The sequence below is a fragment of the Chionomys nivalis genome, chromosome 16 (assembly GCF_950005125.1).
Source record: "Chionomys nivalis chromosome 16, mChiNiv1.1, whole genome shotgun sequence".
Lineage (NCBI taxonomy): Eukaryota > Metazoa > Chordata > Mammalia > Rodentia > Cricetidae > Chionomys > Chionomys nivalis.
The window spans coordinates 15,630,998-15,657,793 of NC_080101.1; the positions used below are offsets into that span (position 1 = coordinate 15,630,998).

The 26,796-nt window shown below is 47.0% G+C and overlaps 1 protein-coding gene across 5 annotated transcripts in view; it reads right to left on the reverse strand.

The window, feature by feature from the left end:
* The window catches only part of Palm2akap2 (PALM2 and AKAP2 fusion), a 409,534-nt gene that overhangs the window by 271,557 nt on the left and 111,181 nt on the right, over positions 1-26,796 (reverse strand). For all 5 annotated transcript variants that reach the window (XM_057790936.1, XM_057790937.1, XM_057790934.1 and 2 more), the window contains exon 2: positions 17,759-17,804. In XM_057790936.1, the coding sequence (XP_057646919.1) occupies positions 17,759-17,804 (46 nt within the window). The remainder of the gene's footprint in view (positions 1-17,758; positions 17,805-26,796) is intronic.

Below are 26,796 nucleotides of genomic sequence, written 5' to 3' on the forward strand. Positions count from 1 at the left end.
GCAAAAGACCTCAAAGCCCACTTCTACTGTGAGACACTTCCTCTTGTTAGACCACACCTACTCCAAAAGTCCACACTTCCTAAGAGTGTCACTCCCTATGAGATTACAGGGGCCAATTACATTCAAACCACCACAGTAGCCAAAGATGACTTTGAACTTCTGATTCTCTTGCCTCCATCTCCCAAGAGCTGGGATTACAGACATGGACCACCGTGCCTGGTTTATATAGTACTAGGGATTAATTCCAAGGCGTTGTGCTTGCTAGTTAAACACTCTACCAACTGACACATCTCTAGCCCATCAACAGGGGTTATTTTATCATGCATGGGGCACTTGGCAATGACAAAGATTATCACAATGAGGAGAAGGGGAGACCAGGGATGCTACCAGACGTCACATAAGCACGGGCAGCCCCATAGCAGAGAATGATCTGGTCTACAATGTTAGTGGTCCCGCAGAGGAGACATCCTGAACTTCATGGGAGGCTTCTCTTTCTTTGTGTAGTGGCTAAGAAGCAGCCCAGACATAGAGGCCTGGGGTCAGGACCTAGAAGCAGAACTCGCCTGCCCATCTACAGAGCAAACAATCTGAGTGTCCACACTGCTCTCTCCAGCATGGTCACATGTTTAGCCCAAGGCCAGTAGTCATCATGTTTTGTTGTTGTTTTTTTTTTTAACTTGATTTCACAATATGGCTGTCTCTCCAAACCTTGGGCAATTTGAAAATATTACAGAGACACCAAAGGCCTTGGGGAAAATTTCCAGGCTGAAAAGTTCAAATTGCAGGGGACCTTTCTAAATAAGGCATGGAAGGAAGGACAAAGGAAGTGCCTACTGACTCAGGCAGGTCCAAGGTGGATCAGCTACCAGTGGCCATCAGTGTCTTTCACTTGATCTTCACTTTATTGGCAAATCCAGGCAGTGGCCCGATGGCTTTCAGGAGGTAACAGGCCCTGAGGAAAAGGCTTGGTTGGCTGGAAACCACCTCCCCTTGGCTGCTTTCTCAGACACAGAAGACGTAGCAGATGGGTTCTCTGACCTCTGCTCTAACACTTCATCTTTAAAGTTCTCCGGAAGAAAAAAGTAAGCAATCTAGTAAGCTCTGTGGAGTGCAGAAAACTCATGAAAATCTGCAAGTGCTTTTCCTCCTCTACTCTCTGTCCTTATCAGTAGAAAAAAATGTCTTAAAGTTTATTGACATTTTTAGATGAGCAAAACTGCTACCCGAAGGGATCATGTTATCTGGTTTTCTAAAGACAAGACGCAGTTGACTTAGGTGACAAGGACTTCTGGGAAATTCACACACCAGCTCTTCTCATGGTGCCCCAAACTGGTCTCCACATTTTAACAGCAAGCACTTTCTGTCCTCAGCTGTCTCCCGGGCCCCCTTTAAGTTCTTTAACTAAAAGCTTTTATAAAACCTTTACTGTAATTACAGTCACAGAAGATGTGCTACACAGAGAACAGAGATCAGCCAAGTTTTCCTCTCAACGGACAGCAACTATTTTAGGCCTCAGAGGTCATCTGAACTCTGCTGTGATGACCCCGTTCTGCTGGCTCCCCATAGCGTGGTCACAAACGACACAGAAGTGAACACACAGAACTGTGGTACCACAAAGCTTCACTGGTAGATAATAAACTTGAATTTCATTACATTTTTATGTTATGAAACAGCCTCAAATTTGTTTTCAATCATTTAAAACCATGTAAAGCAGCCTTCTGAAGGGAGGGTGCTCTGAGATATGGGTTGTTGGCTCCTATTCCAAATCAAAAATTGCAATTTTGTGGCGTTGGAGAGATGGGTCTGCAGTTAAGAGCACTGGCTGATCTTCTAGAAGACCTGGGTTCAATTCCCAGCATCTACATGGCGACTAACAACTGTCTGTAACTCCAATCCCAGGAACCTGTGCCCTCTTCTGTGCTGTGGAATAGTCTTTTTGTACACTGTGAATATGTGTCACTCTGATTGGTTTAATAAAAAGCCAAATGGCCAATAGCTAGGCAGGATTTTCGGGGCAGAGAGGACACTGAATGAGTCAGACACACAAAATGGGACAGAGGTAAAAGCCACATGGTAGAACATAGATTAATGAAGAAATGTGTTGATTTAAGTTATAAGAGCTAGTTAAAAACAAGCCTAAACTATCAACCGAGCTTTCATAATTAATAATGAGTCTGCATGTCATTTTTTTTTTTTTGTCAGCTGGCAGCCCAAAGAAAAATCCATCTACACTTCTGACATTCACAAGCACTAGGTATGCAAGTGGTTCATAGACATGTCTGCAGGGGAAAAAAAACATGTGTTTATTATATGCAAAATAAAATAAAATAATTCTATATATTAAAAGAAGTGTGAGATCCTCTGTTGTCGCTTTTCATTGCTACAATCTATTCTGCACTTCTGATTTGCTGTGTACAATGGACTGTCCCTCGTGACTCCTTACCATTCAGAAATCACCATGCTCATGCTCAAATGGGTGAGCGAAAGAGCAAGGCAAATAAATCAACTCTGTGACTTGTCTCATCATGGCAGCACAAAAAACCCTGACTAGCTCATCTTCAGGAAGGAACAGCTTATCTGGGCTTCCAGGGAAACAGTCCACCATGATTGGGTAGGGATGGTGGCAGGAGGGTGAGGTGGCAGTGGCTTGAAGCTAGTGGTCACACTGCATTCACAATCAGGAAGTAGAGAAAACTAAATGCTGGTACCTGGCTTGCTCCCTTCTCTTATTTAGCTCAGGACCCCTCCCCATGGACTAGTGCCACCAACAATCAGTTGCTTGAAGCTAGTGGTCACACTGCATTCACAATCAGGAAGTAGAGAAAACTAAATGCTGGTACCTGGCTTGCTCCCTTCTCTTATTTAGCTCAGGACCCCTCCCCATGGAATAGTGCCACCAACAATCAGGGTGTGGCTTCCCACTTCAGTTAACCAAATCTGGACACTCCCTCACGTACATTCCTAGAGACTTCTCTCTTTCTAGAGTCTATCAAGTTGACAATCAATGAATCATTACAGCCACTATCACAGCATCATCAACATACCCAGTAGGGATGAGGTGTTCATGACTGCAGTATGAGTCATTCCCTGTTCTCTAGGAGGCACTGTCTTGCTCCACACAGTGGAAGCTCTGTGGATTGCTGAAGGTTGATTATCCATGCTGCTTTAAGAGACTGCTGAAAGCCAATATGTCTTCTTTTTATTTTAAAGTCATTTTATTTATTTTTCCGAGGGTTTTCCTGCATATATGTATATGCACAATGTGTATGCCCGGTGCCTGCAGAGGCCAGAAGACATTAGATCCTCTGGAACTGGAGCTGGAGACAGTTATGAGTCACCATGTGGGTGCTGGGACCTGAATCCAGGTCTTCTGCAAGAGCAGCCAGTGCTCTTAACTGCTGAGCCATCTCTCCAGCCCTGAAGGCTAGCATTTCAGTGTTGTGCTATAGCTCAGTATAACCCATTTTCTCCTTTAGCTTTTGTGGTTTTCTGGTATTCGGATGTTGAGCCAGAGAAGAGGAATGGCGGAGAGTGAGGAAATGCTCTGATTTCTCCATCTACTTGTCCTCCCTGCAAATACACACCAGACCACTTCTTGCTACTTTCTGAAAGGACATGACTGTTTTCTCATAGAATATAGATGCCTAGCTGCTTGTGGTAGTTTTCTTTCTTTCCTTTACTTTTTTCTTTCTTTCTTTTTCTTTTTCTTTTTTCTTTTTTGTCAAGAACTGCACAGAGGGCATTTTACATACTAGACGATTGCTCTAGCACTGAGCTATGACTCCATTCCTAATTATTTTATTTTTGTTGGTTTTCTTTTGTAAGAAAAGTGTTCACTGTGTAGTTCAGGCTCGTCTTAAACTCTTGATCTTCCTACATGTGCCTTTCAAGTGCTGGGATTAAAGTTTGTGCCACCATGCACACCTTCACAAAGGATTTTTTGAAAGCACATTGTAACCCAAGGAGGCACATGTACCTCCTTCGAACACATGTCCTGTGGCCTTGCAAATGAGCCATTGAAAATCAAAAGCATAGTTCAGGAGAGGGCTCAGTGGATAAAGGCACCTGCCACATTTGTCTCCTCCCCAGAACACATACAGAGGAGAGAACTGATTCCTACATCTTGTCCTCTGACCTCCTCAAACACACACACACACACACACACCACAATGCAATTAAATAAATAAAGCCAAACATTCTCTTTCACTTGCCTGACATTCCACAAATGAGGTGGATTTTAAACCTGCCTGTGCAGGCGACACTATGTGAAGGAGCTGGGGTTGCCAAAAGACAGACAAAAGCAGCCATTTACGTGTGAATTTCAGATAACCAGCAAAGACCTGTTACTCTAAGTCCATCCAGGCAGGTACTCGGCACCCTGCATCTTAAAGTGCTAAAAGCAGGGATGATGAGTGGATGGGAGGGGCTAAAGGGGGAGGTAGTGACAAGGGAGAAGCAAACATTCGTCACAGGACCCTGAGGATGGTGTTCATGACGACTCAGATCCCCACCACGACAGAAAGCGCCGGCACCTCGTTTCAGCCAACACTTCAGGTCTTAATCTGTTGGAACTCTGCGTGTGCAGGGAGAAGGGGAGGATCAAGTGAACTGCCTAGAGTTCGGTTGAAACAGCAGTGCCTCCTGGGGGAGTTCTGGGGGAGGTCAAATTATGCTACTCTGATTGTTCTGGAAACAACACAAACGTATAACATAGTAAGTTCAGACATCAGAAAGCTGATGTCAGTTTTGCTCTCTGTTCATTAAATTCTGCCCACCCTTTTTTTTTTTTAGAGGGATTACAGCTTGGGTTTCTTATAGAGAACTCCTGATTGCCCCAGATCACTGAAAAAGGGACTGATTCCAGCAGCAACCCTGACTCTGTGTACTGTTTCTTTGCTTGTTTGTTTTTCAATAGTGTAAAGATCCCAATGAGCCCGTGAGTGTATGACAAATGGGCTTCTTGTGGGTGCATCTCACCAACCTGTCAAACAAACATAGACGTCTTTAAAACTCACTTAGATCTAAGCTGTAATAACCTTACACACCCATGCCATACACTATTGCTTTAGGGTTAAATAAACTGTACTGAAGGGCATTCGTGGAAAACTGATGGCCCTGGATGGTGTCGAGGGGAAGTGGGGTACAGTGGGGAATGGAGCTAATTAGGTCCATTGTAAAATCCTGTTCCATTTGATTTAAACCACTGTGAATACTTAGACAGCAACAGATCTTTTCCAAAAGCTAGACTTCTGGGTTCTCTAGTAAAGGTAGAGGATTCTAGGTTTGACTCCCAAAAGTCAATCACCTGGAATTAGGAATGACTGCTTCTGTCCCCAGGAATTTGTCTTCCTTTACCATGGTCTCAATGGCTTGGCCGTACTGATCTAGCTCCTGTGCTTATCCTATAAATCCTGGAGTTACTGCTAATGTAAAGTACTCCACACAATACTTAATACCCAGATAATCTGCAAGTCTGGGAAACTCACCTTATCCTCTAAAAGTAACCCCAGGATAGAGTGACCATCTTTTGCTCAATTTTTGGACCTCCTGAACACCTGTCTCTAAAAGGGAAGATTACCAATTCAAAGAGAATGTCCCCCATAGACTCATACATTTGAATGCTTGGTCCCCAGTTAATAGAGCTGTTTCACAAGCATTAAGGAGGGGTTGCCTTGTTGAAGGAGGTGTATCATTGGGGATGGGCTTTGAGATTTCAAAAGCCCACAGTATTTCAAGTTAGCGCTCTCTCTCTCTCTCTCTCTCTCTCTCTCTCTCTCTCTCTCTCTCTCACACACACACACACACACACACACACACACTTTCTGACTCATGGCTGTGTCTCATGAGGTAAGCTCTCAGCTTCTGCTCCAATGCTATGCCTGCTTGCTCGCTGCCCTGTTCCACACCATGGCGGCCATCCATCATTGATAGACCCACTGAACCGTAAACCCCAATAAATTGTTTCTTCTGTAAGTTGCTTTGGTATCTGTCTTAGTTCAGGATTTTATTGCTGTGAAGAGATAGCATGACCATGGCAACTCTTTTTTTTTTTTTTTTTTTTTTTTTGGTTTTTCGAGACAGGGTTTCTCTGTGGTTTTGGAGCCTGTCCTGGAACTAGCTCTGTAGACCAGGCTGGTCTCGAACTCACAGAGATCCGCCTGCCTCTGCCTCCCAAGTGCTGGGATTAAAGGCTTGCGCCACCACCGCCCGGCCCCATGGCAACTCTCATAAAGAAAACATTTAATTGGAGTAGCTTACGATTTCAGACGTTCAGTTCATGACCATCATAACAGGAACTTGGCAGCACGCAGGCTGACATGGTGCTGGCTACATCTTGACCAGAAAGCAGCAGGAAGTTGACACACTACAGTATCCTGAGCATAGGAAACCTCAAAGCACCTCCCCCACAGTGACACATTTCCTCCCACAAAGCCACACCTCCTAATAGTGCTTCTCCCTAAGAGCTGATAGGGGCCAAATACATTCAAATCACCATAATATCTTGGCACATAAAAGTAACTAAGACACAAACTCTGCTGAGGAAAATGCCTTCACTAGGCCAGGCTGTTTTGGCTTTGACTTAGGACAGAGTAGAGAGCTATGGCTAGCTAGAGGCAGCTAGGAACATGCTAAGCAAGAAGGGCGGTCACTGAGAGACGGAGATCACTTTCACCTGGACCTCCTCTTTTCTGTGTTTCCAGAGGTAACGTCTTCTCTTTGCTCCCCCTCATCAGATCCAATGCAGGTCTGACATCCTTCATTCTCACTGCTAATAAAGTTGGGGGAAGGGTGTTTCTAAAGTTGGGCGGACTCAAGGGTCTGTTCTATGCCCAGCCTCTGGGTCTCTTTCTTCTGTGCCCCACACATCCATCTGTGGTTAGTATGATGGAGTTTTGAGATTTTACTTGATCCTGACACTGAGTTTTGAACATGCATGTGCAGACTGCAAAGTCTATGAGCAGGTCTCTCCCATTAAAGATGGCAGATGTTATAAAGTCAGGGGGTAGAAACTCATGGAAGCTGCATGCCTGACTCCATGCTGCTCAGTCAAGGGCCATCTTTCTTAAATCCCAGCCTCACTCTCTTGTTACTTGTAGAACCCAGACGTTATCATAGCTACCCAAAGCCTGAAGCCCTGACTGGTATTTAATGGCCTCGATGATGTCAACATCAGCACTCAAATCCAGAGAGAGAGAGAGAGAGAGAAGGAGGAGGAGGAGGAGGAGGAGGAGGAGGAGGAGGAGGAGGAGGAAGAAGAAGAAGAAGAAGAAGAAGAAGAAGAAGAAGAAGAAGAAGAAGAAGAAGAAGAAGAAGAAGAAGAAGAAGAAGAAAGTGAAAGACCCCCCCCCCGCCCTTGCCTTTGCCCGTGCGGTTAAGCTTTCAAGCACACGTTTTTCTCTTAAGAGTAACATTTTTTTGGTAACCCTCAAAGTTTTACATTTCAGCCCCAGACTTAAAAATAAAAAGAATATTCATGTGACTGGTTATGGTTTAGCAGACTGGGGAGAAGAGGGCTCCCACCACCTAGAATGGTAAATAAACCAGTAAAAGGGCTATTTAATTCTCCAGCAAAAAAGTGGGGGAGCAGGTTTTAGAAACGCCTTGAAGACATTTGGTCAAACACAAATGCCAGTCTCAAAGGCTCTCGGGGTCCTGAAATCATCTGCAGTAGGGAAATGGGGCTAGAAAACCGTACTCTGAGGGCTGGGGCCCCAGGCTTTCAAACAGAGATGGGGTTTTAATCAGGAGACTCGAATGGCTTTTCTTTTTGCTTCCATGTTAGACAAGAGAAAGGCTTTGGCCTCACTATGCCTGCCTTTCTTCTGCCTTATGAGATGCTCCAGGCACCGAAACTTAAGGTCAAAGATGAATATGAAGTATTTTTAATACACGTTCAGGTGCTATGCAAATAAGCTATTCTCTTTCCTCTGTGTCTTTCATTCATGTGCTTGTGTATATGTGTGCATGCATGCTCACCTGTGTGCACATGTTCACAAGTATATGAGTGAGTGTGTGAGTGTGTGTGTGTGAGTTTGTGAGTGTGTGTAGAGGAAGTGAGGACCGAAGGGTAACTTTGGCTGTCATCCTCCTTTGGCTATCTATCACCTTCATTTTTATATTTATTTATTTGTTATCTTGAGACAGGGTCCCTCATTGATTTGGAGCCCACTAACTAGGTGAGACTCTCTGGCCAGTGAGCCCCAGGGATCTGCCTGTCTCTGTCTCTCCAGCTCTGAGATTTCAAGTCTCAGCACACCCAGCCTTTTTCTCTAGGTTCGGAAGATCGAACCCAGGTCCTATGTGTATAAGAAAGGTACTTTCCAGACTGAACCATCTCTCTAGGCCTCGCCATTCTGTGTCTGTCTCTGGTTAGTAATCCTTATGAGCACAGGACTGCAGGAAAACATGGAGGTAATGATTAACCCAGGACACACGCAGCTCAGACATGCGCCTCCCCATGTCAACCTCTGCTCCACTGGCCTTTCTGTCTGAAATACGACTCATCCGCGTGGTATTCCCAAGCTCAGAGCATGCCCGAGAGACCTCTCCAGCCAGCGTCCTGTGCTGTGTGGCCTGTCATCCACAGTCTGTCCTTATTCTCTCAGCCTCTATCCAGCACAGTGCAGTTTCTGTGTTTTGTATTATACGACAAACAAGAGACTGGGCGAGTTTGAATTCCTCCAGAAATGGAGAGCTGGCTCAGACAATGGGTGCTCCAAATACAGCCGCCTGGATGGCATCCTTGAGAGAATAAACTCTTTGGATACACCAAGGACAAGCCATACTTGTGTGTACACATGCGGGCCAGAGAGAATCCTGAGCTGTTAGTAAATAATCGCACATCAGCTTCTGCTCAAACTGGCTTCCTGTTTGGGTCACCACAGGTGAAGCAGCTGTTCCAAACTCTGCTGAAGGAGGTCCCATGAGACTTGATTGCAGACTCGATTGAGTTTGCAAAGAGATAACATCACCAGGTCATGGGGCTCTTCTCTCCAAGGGCCTCCCACTGCTGCTGGACGTATAGTAAGTTATTATGTGTGGCGTGTGTGTGTGTGTGTGTGTGTGTGTGTGTGTGTGTGTGTGTGATAGGGGTCTCACTTGTGCCACAGAATGACTTCTGCTATTTTCGGTCACTTGTCACCTTAGTTTTTGAGGCAGGGTCTCTTCACCGAACCTATCTGGTTCGGTCAAGACCATTCTGAACTAGTCTGGTCCAGTCAGGACTAGTCAAGACCGGTCTGAACTGGCTGGGACTGGTCTGGTCCAATCTGGACCCATCGAAACAGGTCTGGTCTGGGCTCGACTGGTGTGGACCAGTCTGGCCTGGTTGAGTATCTTACGGGTCCACTCCCCCAAGTCTGGTTTTTATGTGGGGGCCAGAGATCTGCAGACAGGTCCTGGTGTTTGCATAACAGATACCTTACCTACTGAGCTATCTTCATCCTAGCCCTAGGAATTTCCTTTACTGTGTCTCTTATCTTCATCAGTTGCCCTCAGACCCAAAGTCAAACCCATCCTGTGCAAACTTCAGCATCAATAAAGGCACCCAACCCTCTTTGCCTATACTAGTTCCTTGCAAACCCTTAGAGCCTACTCAGACAATCCAGGCACCCCCCCCCAACCCAGTCACTCATCTAACCCTGAGAAATTCTCCAAAAAGTTGTCTTCAAGTGATAAACAGAATGTTCACTTTATCTAAATAGAACTAAGCAAGTACTCTAGGTAAACAATGTCTTTCCCCCCCAGAATTCTTAAACTCCAGAGGTTAACTGCAGAGTCTAGTGAATTAACCACTAAGTCCCAGCCTGCTGTGCAATGCACCTTCACCATCCTCACACAAGGGCTGTCTTAAGTTCTTGCTCAATGAGCCTGAATTTGCTGGTTGTTTTTAACTCTTCAGCATGCCCGATGAGCACACGCCACTTACTAAGACTCAGACCCTCGTCTTCCTTTACTATCCATCTTCTCCACCTTCAGCAATGGTTTTCAAAGTGTGGTCGCTGGAATAGCAGCTGCCACCGGAAACAGCTGGGACCTTGCTAGAAAAGCAAACTCTCCGGCCTCCTTCCTATGTCCATCCATTCAGACCATGGGAGTGGGAGCATCAAGGAGGTCTCCAGTTGATCCTGAAAGGAATGTGCATTGCTGTTCTACACTACACAGGGTACATACATGTGCATGTGTGCATGTGCATACACAGAGAGAGAGGGGGGGGGGAGGGAGGGAGGGAGAGAGAGAGAGAGAGAGAGAGAGAGAGAGAGGGGGGGGGGGGGCACTATCCAATATCTGTGCTTTGGTCAGTAGTGTCTCCCTGTACCATCACCTGAAGCTGATGACAAATCAGGATCATGTCAAGCATCCTGATATGAGGTAGACTCAGATATGCATATCTGACTTAGCATGCCAGATTTGCAAGCCTTGGGTAAATGTTCTTCAAGATTCTTCCATAATAACAGGGTCTTTGAGGTTCTGTTAAGTTGGAAAGCCGCGGTCTGCCCACATGTGAACACCCTGACTTACTATTATATTTACAATTGCAAGGGGCTCAACCTAGTTCAAAACTATAGCAAAAGGTTATTATCTTTTCCAAGAATCCAAACATTAGGATGTGAGACTCACCGATCCTTAGGGAAAACAGAATCCGATTTTGCAACCTTATGATTGATCTGGGAGAACGCCCAGAGGATTACTTTAGAGCCTCCATATGTATGAAACTCAGCTAAGTCAGTGCATATAGAAAACAAACTGTAAAGTTCAAAGCCCTACCCATCTAAAGGTCACAAAATGCCAACCTGTTGACCTCATTCACATTCTTCATTTAAATTGGAGACCCTATGTTTAAAAATCCGTTTTCTGACTTCTCTTGACTATGAGCTGATGCAGTAACATAGGACCCACGTTCTCGCACATCACTTGCAGCTTCACTGCCCTGTGGCCTCTGCTTCATTAGGGTCCCAACTTTCCACTCAGTGCCCCTTATTTAGGTTACGCACTTGCTCCCATAATCTACTGAGTTCACAGCTACCAAAGAGCCTCACGGTGGGGGCTGGAGAGATGACTCAGTGGGTAACAGCACTTGCTGGATGAGCATGAGAACCCAGGTTTGAATCCCAGGCCACACACAGAAAGCCAGGTATGTGACCCTGGTGCTCTGGCAGCAGAGACAGGATCACCTGGGTTCGCTGGCCTTAGGCCTAACTCCAGGTTCTGTGAGAGACCCTATCTCAAAGACATAAGGTGGAGAGAGGGAGAGCAGGAAACCAGGGTCCTCTCTCTCTCTCTCTCTCTCACACACACACACACACACACATACACACACACACACACGAAAACTCTAGGCAGATAGCACGTTCAGCCAAAATTTCCTAATTTGGCAAAACTATTGAGGTTGACAGAACTGTCCCTTTGTTTCTCTTTTCTATTTTGAGACGCACAAGTTGTTTGTTTGCTGCAAATAGAAACTTTCTGCGTGTGCTCGCTGGGTGTCTGCTCCGAGTGGTCTCAGGAAATTTCCCAAGTCGCTCCGGCAAATGCTCCACAATGTGGAGCCTCTCCTTAACCCATGTCACAGATGAGGAAACCAAGCGACAAGGACATGGTGCCAATACTAATGAAAGAGCTCAACCCTGAGCCCAGAACGGACACTCCTAATCACCCTGCCAGACTGGCAAGGCCCTGGCGGCCTTCAGGAGTACTGTCCTATGCGTCATCTCAGCCCGAGTCATGCCACATAAAGTCATGACTATTTTACTGCTCCCGATGCCCCCCCCACCTCCAAGGAATCAGTGATGGAATGGGACTAGTTCAAAGCACCAATTGCAGTGGTACCAAATGTACTGGATAGCCCCTATAGAACGGCAGATGTGCCTCCACTGGACCCTGACTTTCTTTTAGATGTTGGCTTGTCATAACCCCGTTGCCTGGCTTGAAAAAGAAATGACTTTTTAGAAAGCGCTAAGCACTCTTTTTTTTTTTACAGAGCTTTAAAGTTTGGGAGAGCAGTGACTCTTTGTCCTGAGATGCTCAAGCCCTGAAATTCTCAGATACAAAAACTATCCAGAGAGTTCCATGACCCTTACACATGCTTGTGTAAGGTTCCCTCAGCACACTCAGGACTTGTCATGGCACTGAGAGGTCCCAAGGTGACAGTTATTCGCCGGGCAACCTTGTAAATTCAAGCCAGGGCAAACCCTTCCTCTCCCTGATAACCTTACTACATGATTTCTTAGGCCTTGATGCGGAGGGTTAAAGACACAGTGTGGTGCACTCTATCTCTGAGATGGAAGTAGATAGCAGATAAATACCCAAGATTCTTCGCTCTCAGTCAACCATCCACCAACAACACTGGTCCACAAGGGATGTGCAGGCGATGGTTCCCACAAGAACCAGTTACTAAAAGGTTTCTATGTGGATCTCATGCCTCTGCACCCCTGACTTGGCATGTAGGGGTGCATCATACATAAGTCATAGCCAGGACTTCTATGCAGCTTAGGCAGGCCAACCACAGTGGAATGAGTCAATCGTAGACTGGTGGCCCCCCCTTGAACTTAAACCCCAGGAACTTGTCACTCAAAGGAAAGTAAGGGTGTAAGAGGACAAATCTAAGGAAAAAAAATACTTTCTCTAGGCCTACTCAGGACAGAGAATGGGGGCAAGTGGAAGCCATCAACATGCTGACCGAACCTGGGGGGAGACAGCAAAGAAGAGAAGGTGGTGGTGAGATGGTGGGAGAAAAGGGTGGAAGGAGAGAGAGACAATTCAGAGAAAGATACAGAGCAAGAAACGGTACATGGAAAATCAGAGAGATGAGGGGGAGAGGAGGGAGGGAGGAAGGGAGTCAGAGAAGACAGAGATTCAAAGAAAAGAGGGACCAAGAAAGAAGAATGAAGGGATAGAACGGGAAAGGAGAGAGAGAAAGAGAGACAGAGACAGAGATTAAGCAAGATCTCAGAGGGTCCTGATTCTATAAAGGCATATCCAAGCCCATGTACCTCCAAGCTCACTGCCCTCCTCCCAACTCAGGAGGTTCCAGGCTGGTTATGCATCAGGAGAGACCAGAGCTTCCCCAAACTCTTCCGCATCTCACTGTGTGGGTCTGGATGCTCAGCTGTGCAGTGGACAGTGGGATTTCACACGTCAGAACGCATGCAGCATGGAGACCGTTTGTGTGAGTTATGAGGTTCCGTGCAAGTGCAAAGGGAGACTTTTATCATTCCACAGAGTGGGTTCCTAACACACGACAAACCTCCACAAAGAGAGGTGTAGGTGAGATTAGCATTTTGTATTTCAGCACACGTGATACAGTCATGCTGAGGACCTTTCCCACGGGACTCTTGGGGCTTTTACCCAAGACAGCCTCTCTAACATTTAGTCATTTTGACTCCTGCTCAAGAAAGGCTATCTCCCCCTTGGATATGGAAACACAACAACACCCTCCCCCAAAGTCAGTTTCCATTGAGATGGGGCAGCTTCCCCGAGGGAATGTTACTCACTGGGTTAGAGTTTATACTGGGATTTTCCATGTTCTGGTCCCGGCTTGGAAGAGTCTCAGAAGGATATAGGTCTGGTTTACTCAAGTTTTCCCAATGCTATGCATTCTGCTGCTGTTTCGGGGGCTCACATTGAGCCTGTAGAAGACCTGCACAGTGCCCCCGTGAGCAAAGGTGAGGTACTGCAGCCATCATCCATGGCAGTTCAGGGCCTGTGCATTGAAACCCTGATTTTGTTACTGTCTGTTTAATGTTCCAACAGTTTTCTGACTTGGCCATCTCTAAAACCGTATACGACAGTAATGTCTACTTCATGAGCTTCTGGCTAGAGTTAAGGGAGAAAGTGTATGCTAGCAGAAGTTCATGAGGAGCTGGAGAGATGAATCAGCAGGGAGAGCCCTTTCTGTTGTCGCTGAGGACCCAGGCTCAGTTCCCAGAATCCACAGCAGGACTCAGTCTTTGTAACTCTAGTCCCAAGAGACCCGACTACCCCTGGATGCCTCAGGCACCTGCAGCCACATGTTGCACAGAAACTCACACCTTTAGACATAAATAAAAATCAATAAATTAGTAAAAAGCATTTCCTGGCAGCTGGGAAGATGGCTCAGTGGGTAAGGTACTGGCTGTGCATGGAGAGTTCAGATTCCCAGCATCCATGTAAAAAGCCTAGCATGGAGACACGTGTCTACACTTCAGTGCTGGGGACCACAGACAAGCAGATCTTGGGGGCTGGCTGGCCAGTCCAGCAAAATTGGAGAGCTCTAGGTCCAGTGAGAAACTCTGTCTCAGAAAGACAAACAGAAAACAAGAGGAAGATAACGAACATCTACCTCTGACCTTTAACACAGTGGCAAAGATTATTGCATCTGCACACACACACAAGCACACAGATATGTACATACATACATGCACACACACACACGCACACACGCAGGCTTTCACTATGTTCTTACTTCCAACTACAGACTTAATTTATAGCTTTGCCCTTCCTTTCCTCACACTAATTGTTCCAAAGAAATAATAAGCACACAAAAATAAATAAATGCCCACAGTCATAGGAAAGATTATAATGCTACTTTCTGTTATTTTATCCAAACTCCAAGCTTGTTCAAGTGACAGCTCTTGGGGCCCGGGAGGGGAGGGGGGCTCCGTATGCCTTGAGGCTGGTTTCCATGCCCTACACTCAAGATCGTGGGCTCTGTCCTACTTGTAATCCACAGTCATTGTTCACATGCTCTCCCAGTCCTTGACTATGAGTAACTCTGTGCTTAATCAAGGCCAGCACCTAACCCAAGGCCTTGCTGAATGTACAACATTTCAAAAATGGCAACCATTGTACTATTTCTCCTCACTCTGTGGCCGGAAGTATTTCGTTGGTTCTGAAGGTATAGCTGTGGTAGTATCTCTGGAGAGGAGAGGACCAGGAAGGAGGAAAGACACTTGCCAAAGATGAAGTTGCTCTTCTTTGGAAAGGACGTGAGAGGCTTCTTTTTTTCTCATTGATTGGTCTCTGGGCTGACTTAGCAGATTCAGCTGAGGCGCTGGAGCACACTGGGTGTTTCCCACAGACGACCATGCAATAGACATCCTGGGCCACCGGACACCTGACCTTTCAAATATTAAGTTTGAGGCTGGGAGTGGAGGCACACACCTTTAATCCCAGCACTGAGGAGGCTCTGACAGGTGGATGCCTGTGAATTCAAGGTCAGTCTGGTCTACATAGTGTGTTCTGGGCCAGCCAGGGCTATGCAGGGAGGAGCACACCCCCTCTTTAACTCAAGCATGCAAGGGCAAGACCTTCCTGATGGTGGTTGTCAGCATTGGTGATACCTAAGAGAGACACTCCACAGAAACCTGCGGATTGAGCAGATAAGTGGACCCTTAGGTCCCAATCTCTGCTGCGGAAGAAGTGGTTCTGGCTAGAACCTGATCTCCCTCAGAGTTGGAAAGGAAAACAGCTGCCCCTGACCCCTCCCCAGCATTGCACAGGAGCCGAGGGCTCTGCCTGAACATCATTCCATGGCAACTGTGGGCCACAACGCCTCAAACCCCCCACCCCCAATCTTCAAACACAGCCCGAGAGATAAACTCCTGGGCCCTGTTTATAGAGGAAAATTGAGGTTCAGACTCAAGACTGATCAAGACACAGAAACCCAAATAGGTGAAGACGGGAAGAATCGTTCTCTTCTCTGTTATCTCAGAGGGATTTCAGGCATGATAGGTTTGGGGGAAGGACTGTAAGCATCTCAGTGCCCCCTGAGGATTCTGGGAAAGTGGTCTAGAGAGGCAAGGTCTGCTGAATCTGGAAAGTGGATACTAAGCCCAAATGTGACATAAAATTATCTACTGATTGTAGCCACAAAGTCCACCTCACTGTTCTGTTTCTTCTCCCTCTCCTTCTCTCTCTCTCTCTCTCTCTCTCTCTCTCTCTCTCTCTCTCTCTCTCTCTCTCTCTCTTACACACACACAAAGAGATAACACTTAATCCCAACTAGATTTTTGCTGATGCTGATTCCCCTCTATTTTCAAAACTCCTCAATGATTCCTCGGGTCCACAGGATAAACTCTGCTCCACAACTGAACAGGCGGGTGGGTATTTATCTTCTTATATGATTAAGAGAACCCTGAGGGTACCCCCTAGATCTTTCTTGAAGATCGCCTTGGCCATGGCTGAGATTACTCCAGCCTACTTGGAAGGAGTGGCCCTCGTGTTAGCTACCGTTGGCACTGCGATCAGAAAACAAGTCCTTTCATGGAGTCAGCTGTCCCCCAGGCATCCAGGGACACTGGTCACACAGAGGCAAGAAAATATGACAGCTGTTGCAAACAGCAGCCCATGGGGAGCGGCCGAGGGTTCTCTGGGGCAGACACTTGTCAGCAGTTGAAGGAGCCCATTATCCAGTTACACAAAACACCCACCAGCTCCGTGGCACCACTTGTAGCAAATTCAAGACAGACTCCACATTGCCTCGACACTGACTTTAGACTCTGATCAACTTCATTAACCACCCAAATGTATGTGCACTGTGTAGAAAGGGGAAGAAATGAACCCACAGCCTCCCTAAGTCTAAGGACCAACTTCAAAGAGAGCCTCAGAGGCCAGTCTTGGTATTTCGCCACTGCCCACTGCCCGTGCTCAGCTTTCTCCTTCTGGGCACAGTCTTTCAGATCAGAAGAGTTTGAGAAAGGGGGTGGGGTCTCCAAGCTACTGAGCCTACATCAGGCCTGCATGCATTTTCCAGAAGACTCCATCCAAAGGCATTTGAAAACACTTTCATATAGGCATCGCTTCCAAAACATTACACAGTATTTCTCCAACAAATTTATGTGTTTCTAGGGAACTCCTGGAGCACAGGGGGAAAAGAGCTTAGGTGCAGAATGTCTGGAGAGTCTTTTATGCCAACATTCTAGCAGGCCTCCTTTAATTTGCTATTATTTCACATAGCGCCAGTAACCGTTCCCTCCTCTGCAAAGGAAATATATAACCCAGCTGTGGCGGCTCCAGTGAAAACCACATCTGGGGAACACTGGCAGAACTGGCAAGGCCTCTACAATCTCGGCAGCGTCAGACAGCTCTTGTCTGAACCCGAGATGCACATGGTTCGGTGCTCTGAAAGTGCAGAACTTTGCCAAAACCGGATGCTCCTTTGTATGTCGAACCGATGGGTTTCAGATAATCCACACCCATAAGAAGGAGACTCTCCTGAAACATTACCCCCAAGATCCAGCTGTAAAAAGCCCCTGCCCTCTCTAGGGTGGTGGCCTGTGCCAGAGTCCTTGCTAATGTCAAATGGGAGGAAGAAAAGGCGGCACTCTTAGTTTCTAAGAGAGGTTTACCACGCAGCTGGCTGGCTGGGTAGCTGGCAAGGCAAAGGAAGATAGCCACCGTGGGGTCACCATTCTCTCCCTTCTCCGGAGTTGGAAGCCAATGTACTTCTGGGCACTGGGTGATAATATTCCAGGAGTCCCCCGCAACACACACACACATGCACTCCCCCGCTCTGTTTAGTCTATCCCTAAAGCGCGGCAGCAAGCATCTTATTTCTAAGCCAATTTTCCATGTTCAAATCTTCCTGGCCCCAAGCGTGCCCCAGGGGCTTAGTCTACAGACATATAAAGGCAAAAGACAGCATCATCAAGCCTGGACAGACTTTCACCCCAATACAGGGCCTGCGGCTACCAGGCTGGCATGTTGCTGGCCCTGAGCCCACTGGTCCCCGTCCACGCCAGACAATAGAGCAAGAAAATGAAATGAAAAGTGGACTTACTGCTATGGCTTGCAGCCTCTCCTTGTGCAATTCCGCCTCTGCCATCCTGGAGAAGGGCACACGGACAGGGGAAGAAGGAAGAAAAACAAAACACACGCTGTAGTCACTCAAGGAGATAGAAGGGCACTCGTGAGGGGCGCAACGACCCCAGGGACAGCCGAAGGGTGTGTGGGGTCCGCTCCTGGGGGGCGGGCAAAGCTGTGTGCACTGCTAGCTCAGAGCTCAGCCTCGGTCTCTGCCGGCGCCGCCGCCTGGCTGCGCCCCAGCGCCGCCGCGAACTGCAAGATCCAGGTCTCTACCGCCACAGCCACCACCGGCCGCGCCAGGCGGGGACGTGGGCCGCCTGCAGCCTCCGGGAGAGCGCGCTCTGCCGCGCTAGGTCCCCGCCCTGACGTCTCCGCGCCTCGCTCCGCCCCTGGGGTGTGGGGGACTCGTGGCCGCCGCTGTCGCTCGCGAGTGGGGGCACCTAGAGTGCGGGTGATAAGCGGCAAGCTGGGGGGCTGGGAGGGGGACGCACAACTGGTGCGCCTCGGTGGCCAAGCGCGTTGCGCTCGGGGTCTAGACAAGACCAGGCGGCGTCTCTCCTCTAAGCAGAGATGCCAGCAGAAGAGGCCTTTGGCAGAATGCGGGACCCCAGCACGTGTCCTTACATGCCGACTGCGGCCACCCAGTATCCCCAGCGCCTTCTAACTGGCTCCAGATGCTTGGTCTCCACGTGGGGACACTTCCAACAGATAAATACTGTCTGGTCCCTGAGCTTCAGAGGGCAGGGCCCTCAAGGGCAGGGTTTATCACCAGATAGGCCACCCTTCTAGTGACACACCAACTGTAGACAACTCAGAGTTTGAAGCCCTAGGTGCCTTCCCGAGCCTCAGTTTCCCTATCTGAAAAAAAAGGTAAAGGATTGCAAATGATCTCACAGAGACGTCCTTAACGAATGTGGTGGAAGCCTGAGGAGATGGCTCAGTGGGTAAAGCACTTAAGGCTGAAGGCCTGAGTTCATATTCCCAGCGCCCACATAAAAGTCACGTAGTCATGGGTGCACCCGCAATACAAGGGATGCTTAAGAGCAGTCGCTCAGGCCCAGAACACTACTCTAATGGCAGGGATGTGATGACAACCCGAAGCACAGGCCCCAATAATAAGCTTGCAAAGAAGAAATGGCCCTGTTCTATTTAGCTATGTATTTGAAAAGATACCATAAAGGATTGATTGATGATGACGGCTAGGGATATAGCTCAGTTGTTGAGTGCTCGCCTAGCCTGTACTGAGTTAGTACCCGGTTGGATGCGTGGGAATGAGGGGGAGGAATGAAGGAGCCAAACAAGGTGAATGTACTTAAAGTCACCAAAATGTGTATTTAAAAAATGGTTAAAACGACAGATCATATACTGAGTATACTTAATGCCAATTAATTCTCACAAAAAAAGGGGGATAGAAGGGAAGATGAGGAAGGAAAAGGGCCTAGGCGACTCTTAGGAAGCCTTCATTTGTAAAGACCTGAACTTTAAAGCCGAATAATTAGGGTTGGGCCCCAGTGTCCAGCGCAATGGCCGTGCCAGTCACAGCTAACGAGCTGAGAGAGCCAGGGTGGGAACTCAAACTGGGGGAAAGTCAGAGAAGGACACAGATGAAGTAGAAGATCTGGAGAGCAGAAGGAAGAATTGGGACGTTTACACCAAAAGTCACAACCTGAGGACAGGAAATTGCATCAGGGTCACGTGCTTCTGTGAGGGTCAGGAGAAAGTAGGCTGAGGAGGGGCTGCAGGGGTCAGGAGTGAGGAGCTATGGCTGATGCTGGGGAGCAGTTATGCACAGAGGGCAAGTCAGGAATTGCTCAGGAGGGGGCCAAGAAACATGAGAGGTGGGAAACACTCTGAGTAGAATTCCATTTTCCAGCTCTTAGCAAGTTCAGAAGGCAAAGGAAGGGAGTCAATGGGGAGAAGGGTTTCTAGATCAAGAAAGATTTGAATACTTGGGGATCAAAGGGACTATTCGATGTGACAGATGTTAGCACAGAGGAAAATCCACGTTGGGCAGGGTGGTCTCAGGTTGGGCCAGAGGGTATTTTTGTTTGCATCCCTCACCAGTTCCTCCTTAGAAAGAAGAAAGACTTGCAGAAGGGAATGAGAGGGGAAATGGGGAAAGACAAGAAGAAATTTTGAGTTAGAATTTCTATAGAGAAGTTGGGGAGCCTCACCTTTGCTGGCCTGGTTTTCCCTGCAGAAGGAAGTAGCTGAGACTCCTGGGATTGCAGGGAAAACTTGAAATGGTTTATAAAGGAGCTATGGGAAATGGGGGACCCTAAAACACGGATCCTGGGACTGGACTGTTCGGTGGTTAGGAGCACTGGTAGCTTTTCCAGAGGGTGCAGGTCCAATTCCTAGCACCCACATACAGCTCCCAGTTGTCTAGAACTTCAGTCCCAGGGAATCTGATGCCCTCTTCTGGCCCCCGTGAGCACTGCACACATGTGGTGTCCAGACACACATGCAGACAAATATAAATAATTCTTTTTTAAAAAACATTGGATCCTAGGCAGACATCTGCATTAGAATTTTATGAACACATGCACAGAATTAAATTTCTATATGATACAATGGGAATTACATATGGCCTTAGAATCATTTTATTAATGGGATTCACAGGACCAAAAACTTAATTGTGTATATTTCCTCAGCGTTTTTTAAACACCTGAGACCCGTGATTATGCTTGCCCAGATCTGAGGACTGCCAAAGAAAGTGTGGCAAAAAGTCAAAGGAGAGAGGAAATTTAGGGTGCCTGAAACTGGGTTTAGCCCAGTTAGGAAATGTAGGAGACAGAATATTTTTAGCTGCCCAACTGGTGAACCCTTTCCCATCTTTGGGGGTTCCCACATTTAAACCGTATGAGAAGCAGAGCCATATACCATCACAGAAGTGGGTAAATGCCAGACACCTGCTTCCCCAGATCTCCCGGAAGCTATGCATGGCTTGCAATCTGGGCTTAGCCAAACACAGGCACCTGCCAAGAAGTTTGAAGATGGCATTTTTGAGTCTTTTCAGACTGGTAGCTCAACTTAGGTCTTACTCATGACCCAAGCCTCTTCCATAGATTTCTCAACTATTCCACAAACTACTAAATGCAACGCAAGTGCCTTCCTTTTATCCCTTTGTCAACCAGAATTCCTTTCAGTTGTTTGTAACTAAGGACCCCTAGTGAAACAGGAAGACATGAAATGAATGGCTGAGGTTCGGCCAAGAAGCAGACGGAGAGAATTTTCTCTTCCAACTCTGTTCCCTTCCAATCTAAATTCTAGCATTTAGAACCCATTGAACCTATCATAAACATAGATATTTATAACCCAAAGTGCGTCTGTTTTTTTAGACAGCATCTCATGTGGCCCACTCTAGACTCGAACTCACTGTGTAGCCCCGAATGGCCTTGAATTACTTATCCTGTGCTTCTATTTCTCTGCTGCTGGGATAACAGGCATACACCACCATGCCTGGTGTATGAGCTATTAGAGATCCACCAAAGGGACTTGTGCATGTTAGGCCAACGCTCTTCCAATTAAACTACATCCCCAACTGATGTGGGAGTCCCCTCTGTGTGCTGTGATTAACATTCATGAATAAAGAAAACTGCCTTGGCCTGTTGATAGGGCAGAACTTAGGTAGGCGGGATGACTGGACTGAATGCTGGGAGAAAGAAGGGTGGAGTCAGAGAGAAGCCATGGATCTGCCGCCAGAGTCAGACATGCTGCCGAAACTTAGCAGGTAAGCCACTGTCATATGGCGATACACAGATGAATAGAAATGGGTTAAACTAAGATGTAAGAGTTAGCCAATAAGAAGTTAGAGCTAATGGACTGAACAGTGTTTTAGTTAATATAGTTTCTGGTGATTATTTCAGTTCTGGGTGGCTGGGACGAACAAACAGCTCTCTCCCTCCTGTTACACCCAACGTACTTCTACTTTGTAGCTATTTTAGATGAGACAGCAAGCGATGGCCTGATATTACAAGAGTTTGACAGCCTAGTGCCACAGCTGAATTGGCTACTGTTTTCCTTCCAAACATTTAAAAGTCGGTATGATGTTTCATAGTAGTGTATCATCCTTGTCACAAAGCACTGGCTCTTGTCAGGACATTAAGTTGTGCTGTATAAGTGTCTTCCAGGGGCTGGGATGATGTCTTTGGTAGACGCGGTACTGTAAAGTTCCCCACAGACTGAATACAGAATAGTTGATATGCAAAATAGATGTTTTGATGATAATAATTTCAGGAATCTATTTTAGGACCAGAGTCCTTTGGGAACTGCAAATGAGCACAGACTATTCTCCCTGTGGGGAAACAGGAGCTCGGTAAGCCAAGAGCGACATGGCTTTCCAAAGCCCATCCTTCAAGGAGAGTCAAAGTCTTGTTAAGGAGGAGGTAAGAGTGTGAAATTTATTAGCAACTGGAAGCTTTTCTTACCCAAAAGTGATTTGAAAGGCCTGTTGGCATCTCCTGAAACATTTGTCTTGGCTCTCTTTTGCATGAGATCATTTAAGAGGATTCAGTCATGTAAACATATATGATAAGTAGAATCTAAAGGAAGAAAAGGAAAAGAAAGCAGAAGGGAGGCTATTGGGGATGTAGAGGGGGAAGGGTGAAGGAGAACAGAGCGGATGTGGGGTGTGTGCGATGAAAGTGTGTTATATCAATGCATGGGGATGTCGTTATTAAGCATCTTTGTATAATTAATATATATTAACTGTTTTTTTTTTTTGAGGCAAGGTTTCTCTGTGTAACAGCCCTGGCTGTCCTGGAGCTCACTCTGTAGACCAGACTGGCCTTGAACTTACAGAGATCCACCGGCCTCTGACTCCTAAATGGGATTAAAACGTGTGCACCACCACTGCCCGGCATATTACTTTTTTTTTTTTTTTAAAGTACACGATTGTTACCCAAAATCCAAAGGAGGAAAACAGTGTTTGTTTGGTGTCCCCTTGGCGCCTGTGGTTATCAGCACTTTGGAAAAGCTGATGGGCCTTCAAGGATATACTGTTTTTCTCTGTGGATAAAAAACGATAGGAACACACAGGAAGTCCCCACGGAGAAGAAAACAGAGAAAGGTTAAGATGCAGAATGCCAGAGTGAGGTAAGATAGGCCATGGCTACTTATGTACGACTAGAGACCAAGGTTTCTGCACAGCAGATTCGGTGGGGAATCTGGCTGGACATGAGCACTGGTATCCGGTAGGATACTTCCTTTTCTCTTGGTTGGTTTGACAATGGCATTTTCACTTGACCCAGTGAGTTGCTGGAGAGAGGACGGTGGTGTAAAGACAGTGAACAGGAATTAGTGGTGGATGTTTAAGACCTGTTCCACACATACCTCACCACAATGTGTTTGGGGACAATATTGTGGTGTTTATAAGCTGGCTCAGAACAGGCTTGTTAAAAAAAAAAAAAAAAAAAAAAAAAAGCTTTGGAAAGTAGAATTGGGAAGTGGGAGGTGGGCATGACACAGAATAGACACGGCTGTAAAGACAAGGTGAAACCGTGGGCGCCTCGTGAGGATGTTGTGAGAAGCAGGGATAGCAGATGTCTGGGGCTTGGATAAGCTGCAGTGGGTGGGTCTTAAGGACTCGGCCTAATCACTTCTGTATTCACAGTCCCACAGATCGGATTGACTGAATGACTTGGTTTTATCCAAACATTATTTTAATGTACCTTTTCTAAAATAAACAGAGGTGACCTATTATTATTTTTATTTCATCTTGTGTATATGAGTTTTGATACACACGCATGCCTGTGCACCACACTGATGAAGTTACCTTTAGAAGAACGACACCAGAATCCCTGGAACTGAACGGTTGTGAGCCATCATGTCAATGTTGAGACCCAAACTCAGGTCCCCTGGAAGCGTTGGAAGTGCTCTTAACCAATAAACCTTTCTTACCAGCCCCAGAAATCTCATTACTGGATTCTCCTTCTAATGATTGATATACACATAAAGCCGTCTTTTGGAGTGAGTTAATTTAATAAGCCTAAATAAGAAGATACTTAATTTTTTTCTGCCTCTACCTTCTGAATGGGGTAGAGGTGTGTGACACCCTCTCTGGTTTTACACAGTGCTAGTGACTGAGTCCAGGGCTTCAGGTATGCTAGGTGAGCATTCTAGCAACTGAACTACATTCCTCCCCAGCCCCAGAAGAGAATTTGTAAGGGGTGATAGACTAAGTCCCAGGAGACGATGGGAAAACAGTTATTTCTGAGCATTTGGGGAAAGAGTCCATGAGTACATATTAAAAGTGCTCAGCTGTAGAGCTGATTCCAGGCTTGGGGGGAAAACTAGTTACAATCCAGAAACATCTCTGGGAAGGTCAGATCTACCCTAGCCTGGTGATCTGATGCCACCAGACACAGTTGGGTCACTGGCTTCACAGAGAGCTTAGAAGCCAGTCCAGTTTGTCCCAGCACAATGACCGTGCTGTGCCCTGTCAGCATGGAATCCCTTTTCGTAGTGTGGCCATCGACACTTTTATTATTATCCATGATTCCATAATGCCCCGTGCATTCGACCAGTCAGCACGGCTGACCGGGGAGAGATTTCCTGCAGGCTTGGCAGCGGGCAGATGATGGCTCGCCACTGCAGCCCTGTCCAACCGGACGGCTGGGAGACAAGAGTGAAACTCGAGACAGCCTAGCCTCTGAGCCTGTCACCAACAGACCATCTCCTCCTGGTGCCCATTTCATTCAGACGAGTCAACCAGACGGCCTCAGAAGTCACTCCTTGCTATGCACAACCCTCCCAGGTGGAGCACCCTGGGCAAATTGCTTTTCCCCAGTGCATCCCGGAGTAGAAAGAACACGAGAGAGAGGCTCAAATCCAGGCCCTCATGCCAACTCTGCCACTGGGTATGACCGCGTCCACGCCACCTGACGGCTCTAGACTGAGCTCTCCTATCTGCACACCAGGACTAGGATTTCTGTTTGTCAACGGGGACTAGGGATAGCCTAATACCTATTTACTTCCTGATGGAACTGTGGGAGTGAAAGACAGGACGCCAAAAGTCAGCCCCACAGTTAGCTCTCTTTGCAGTGATAAAGTACCATGAACCAAAGGAACTTGGGGGACAAAGGGGTTCATTTCTGCAAACTCTAAGGACATGGGCTATCAGAAGGAGCTCAAACAGAGCAAGACTGGAGGCAGGAACTGAAGTAGACGTTGTGGATAAAGCTGGCTACTGCCTGGTTCCCATGACTTGCTCATCTTGCTTTCCTATGCTACCCAGGCTCACCTGTTCATAAGGGGAACTGCCCCCAGCAGGTTGGGCCCTCCCACATCAGATGACCCAGAGCCTTGTTTCTAGGCAACCTGATAGAGACTTTTTTTCTAACAGAAGTTTCCTTTTCCCAGATGACTCTAGCTTGTCTTAAATTGACAAAAAAAAAAAAAAAAAAGAAAGAAAGAAAGAAAGAAAGAAAGAAAGAAAGAAAGAAAGAAAGAAAGAAAAAAACTAACCAGCACTGTTAGTGACATGGGGATACGGGACTACTGGGGGTATGTTTGTGCAAGTGCATAGGCCCAACACAGTAGGGTGAAGCCTGTGTCTTTACATAAGACAAAAAGGGTGCTTTGAGTTCTGGATGGGTCTCTGAGAGAACTGAACCAGAAAAGGGAAATTATCGTGGGTATCTGGGGCTTCCTTTGACTCCAGGATGACCCCTAAGTCATAAGTAACTGAAGACAAACATCCCCACAGTTGTGGCCTCTGCATTTGGTTAGCTTACAGAAATGCAGAAAAGGCTATAGTGGTCTGAGGAAGCAATGCAAGAAACAGAGAAAGGCGGCAGGGGAGGAAACAGAAAATCTTGGATCTCTTCTGGGTCCGTTGTGTGTGTGCCAAGCCTATATTTGAATGCTATTTGGCATGCACTTGCTTCCACGTGTTCTTTCTGCATTCATTCAAGGGCTAAATTTATCCCACTAGAGGGGAAGGCATACTCGAGGAGGTGGGGAGAAAAAGTTGTAGACACAAAGGCGGCTGCCTGTGGGGGAGCCAAAAGCACCAGGGAGCTCCCCGCACAAAGGCAGGGAGCCAGCACTCCAAGGGAATCTTCCCAAGATCCTGAGCACAGGACCTAAGTTGACCTAACCATGGAAGGCATCCCTACCTTTCCCTTCTAGGGAAGGTATAAGCAAGAACCAGACCAGATCTTTGGAGAAAGTGATTCTCAAATTCCCAGGAGTTCACAAATCTGACCCAGGCCTTCAGGAAATGGAGATTCTGTGGCTCTCCAGATCCTTCCTGGGACAGTAGTATCTGTCCCCAAGGTTCTGATGAAGAACTGATCTTACTCCCTGCTGGATTACTACCGCGGTTGTTGGAGGTGCAGCTTGCCAAGCATGAGTGTACAGAAGAAGGATCTGGGTGGGACTGAGTGCTGTGCAGCTATCACTGGCTGGAAGACCGGTGACCCTTGATGGAACTGGGGAGCCCCCTATTGCTGCTTTGTGTCTTTTCTTCTCTGCACTCACTTTTCCACTTTGCTTTCTGATTTCCTACCTCTCACTCACCTCAAAGCCAGCTCCTATTAATTCATCTTTGCAAAGGTACAAGTCATTGCCCCAGGTAGCTTTTCCTAGGACCACAATTCTTTGATAGAATCAGCCTTTCCCGTAGAATAGGCAGTGACTTTCTGTCTGAACTCTGCCTCCATATTTTGTGAGATACCATTTCCTTTGTTAAGATACGTGAGGGAAGGTTCCCAAGACGTCAGGATGGTTCCCCTCTGCTTTAGCCTCAACTAAGCATCTTGCCAGAGTTTCCCCCCATATTTGGCATCTTGTACCCTCTTGTCCTCCCCAGAGAACTTGACACCTTCTTCATCTGTTTGTACCGCTCCAAATTTGGTGCTTTCTCATACCATGAACTATGCCTGGAATGCAGCCTCCCCCTCCCTCTCCGAACTTTCCAAGTCTCCTCTTGTTAACTTCACAGAGCTCCAGAAATCCCACCCACTCAGGCGATGCCTGTCTGTCCCTTGGGGAAGAAGTGCTTGCTTA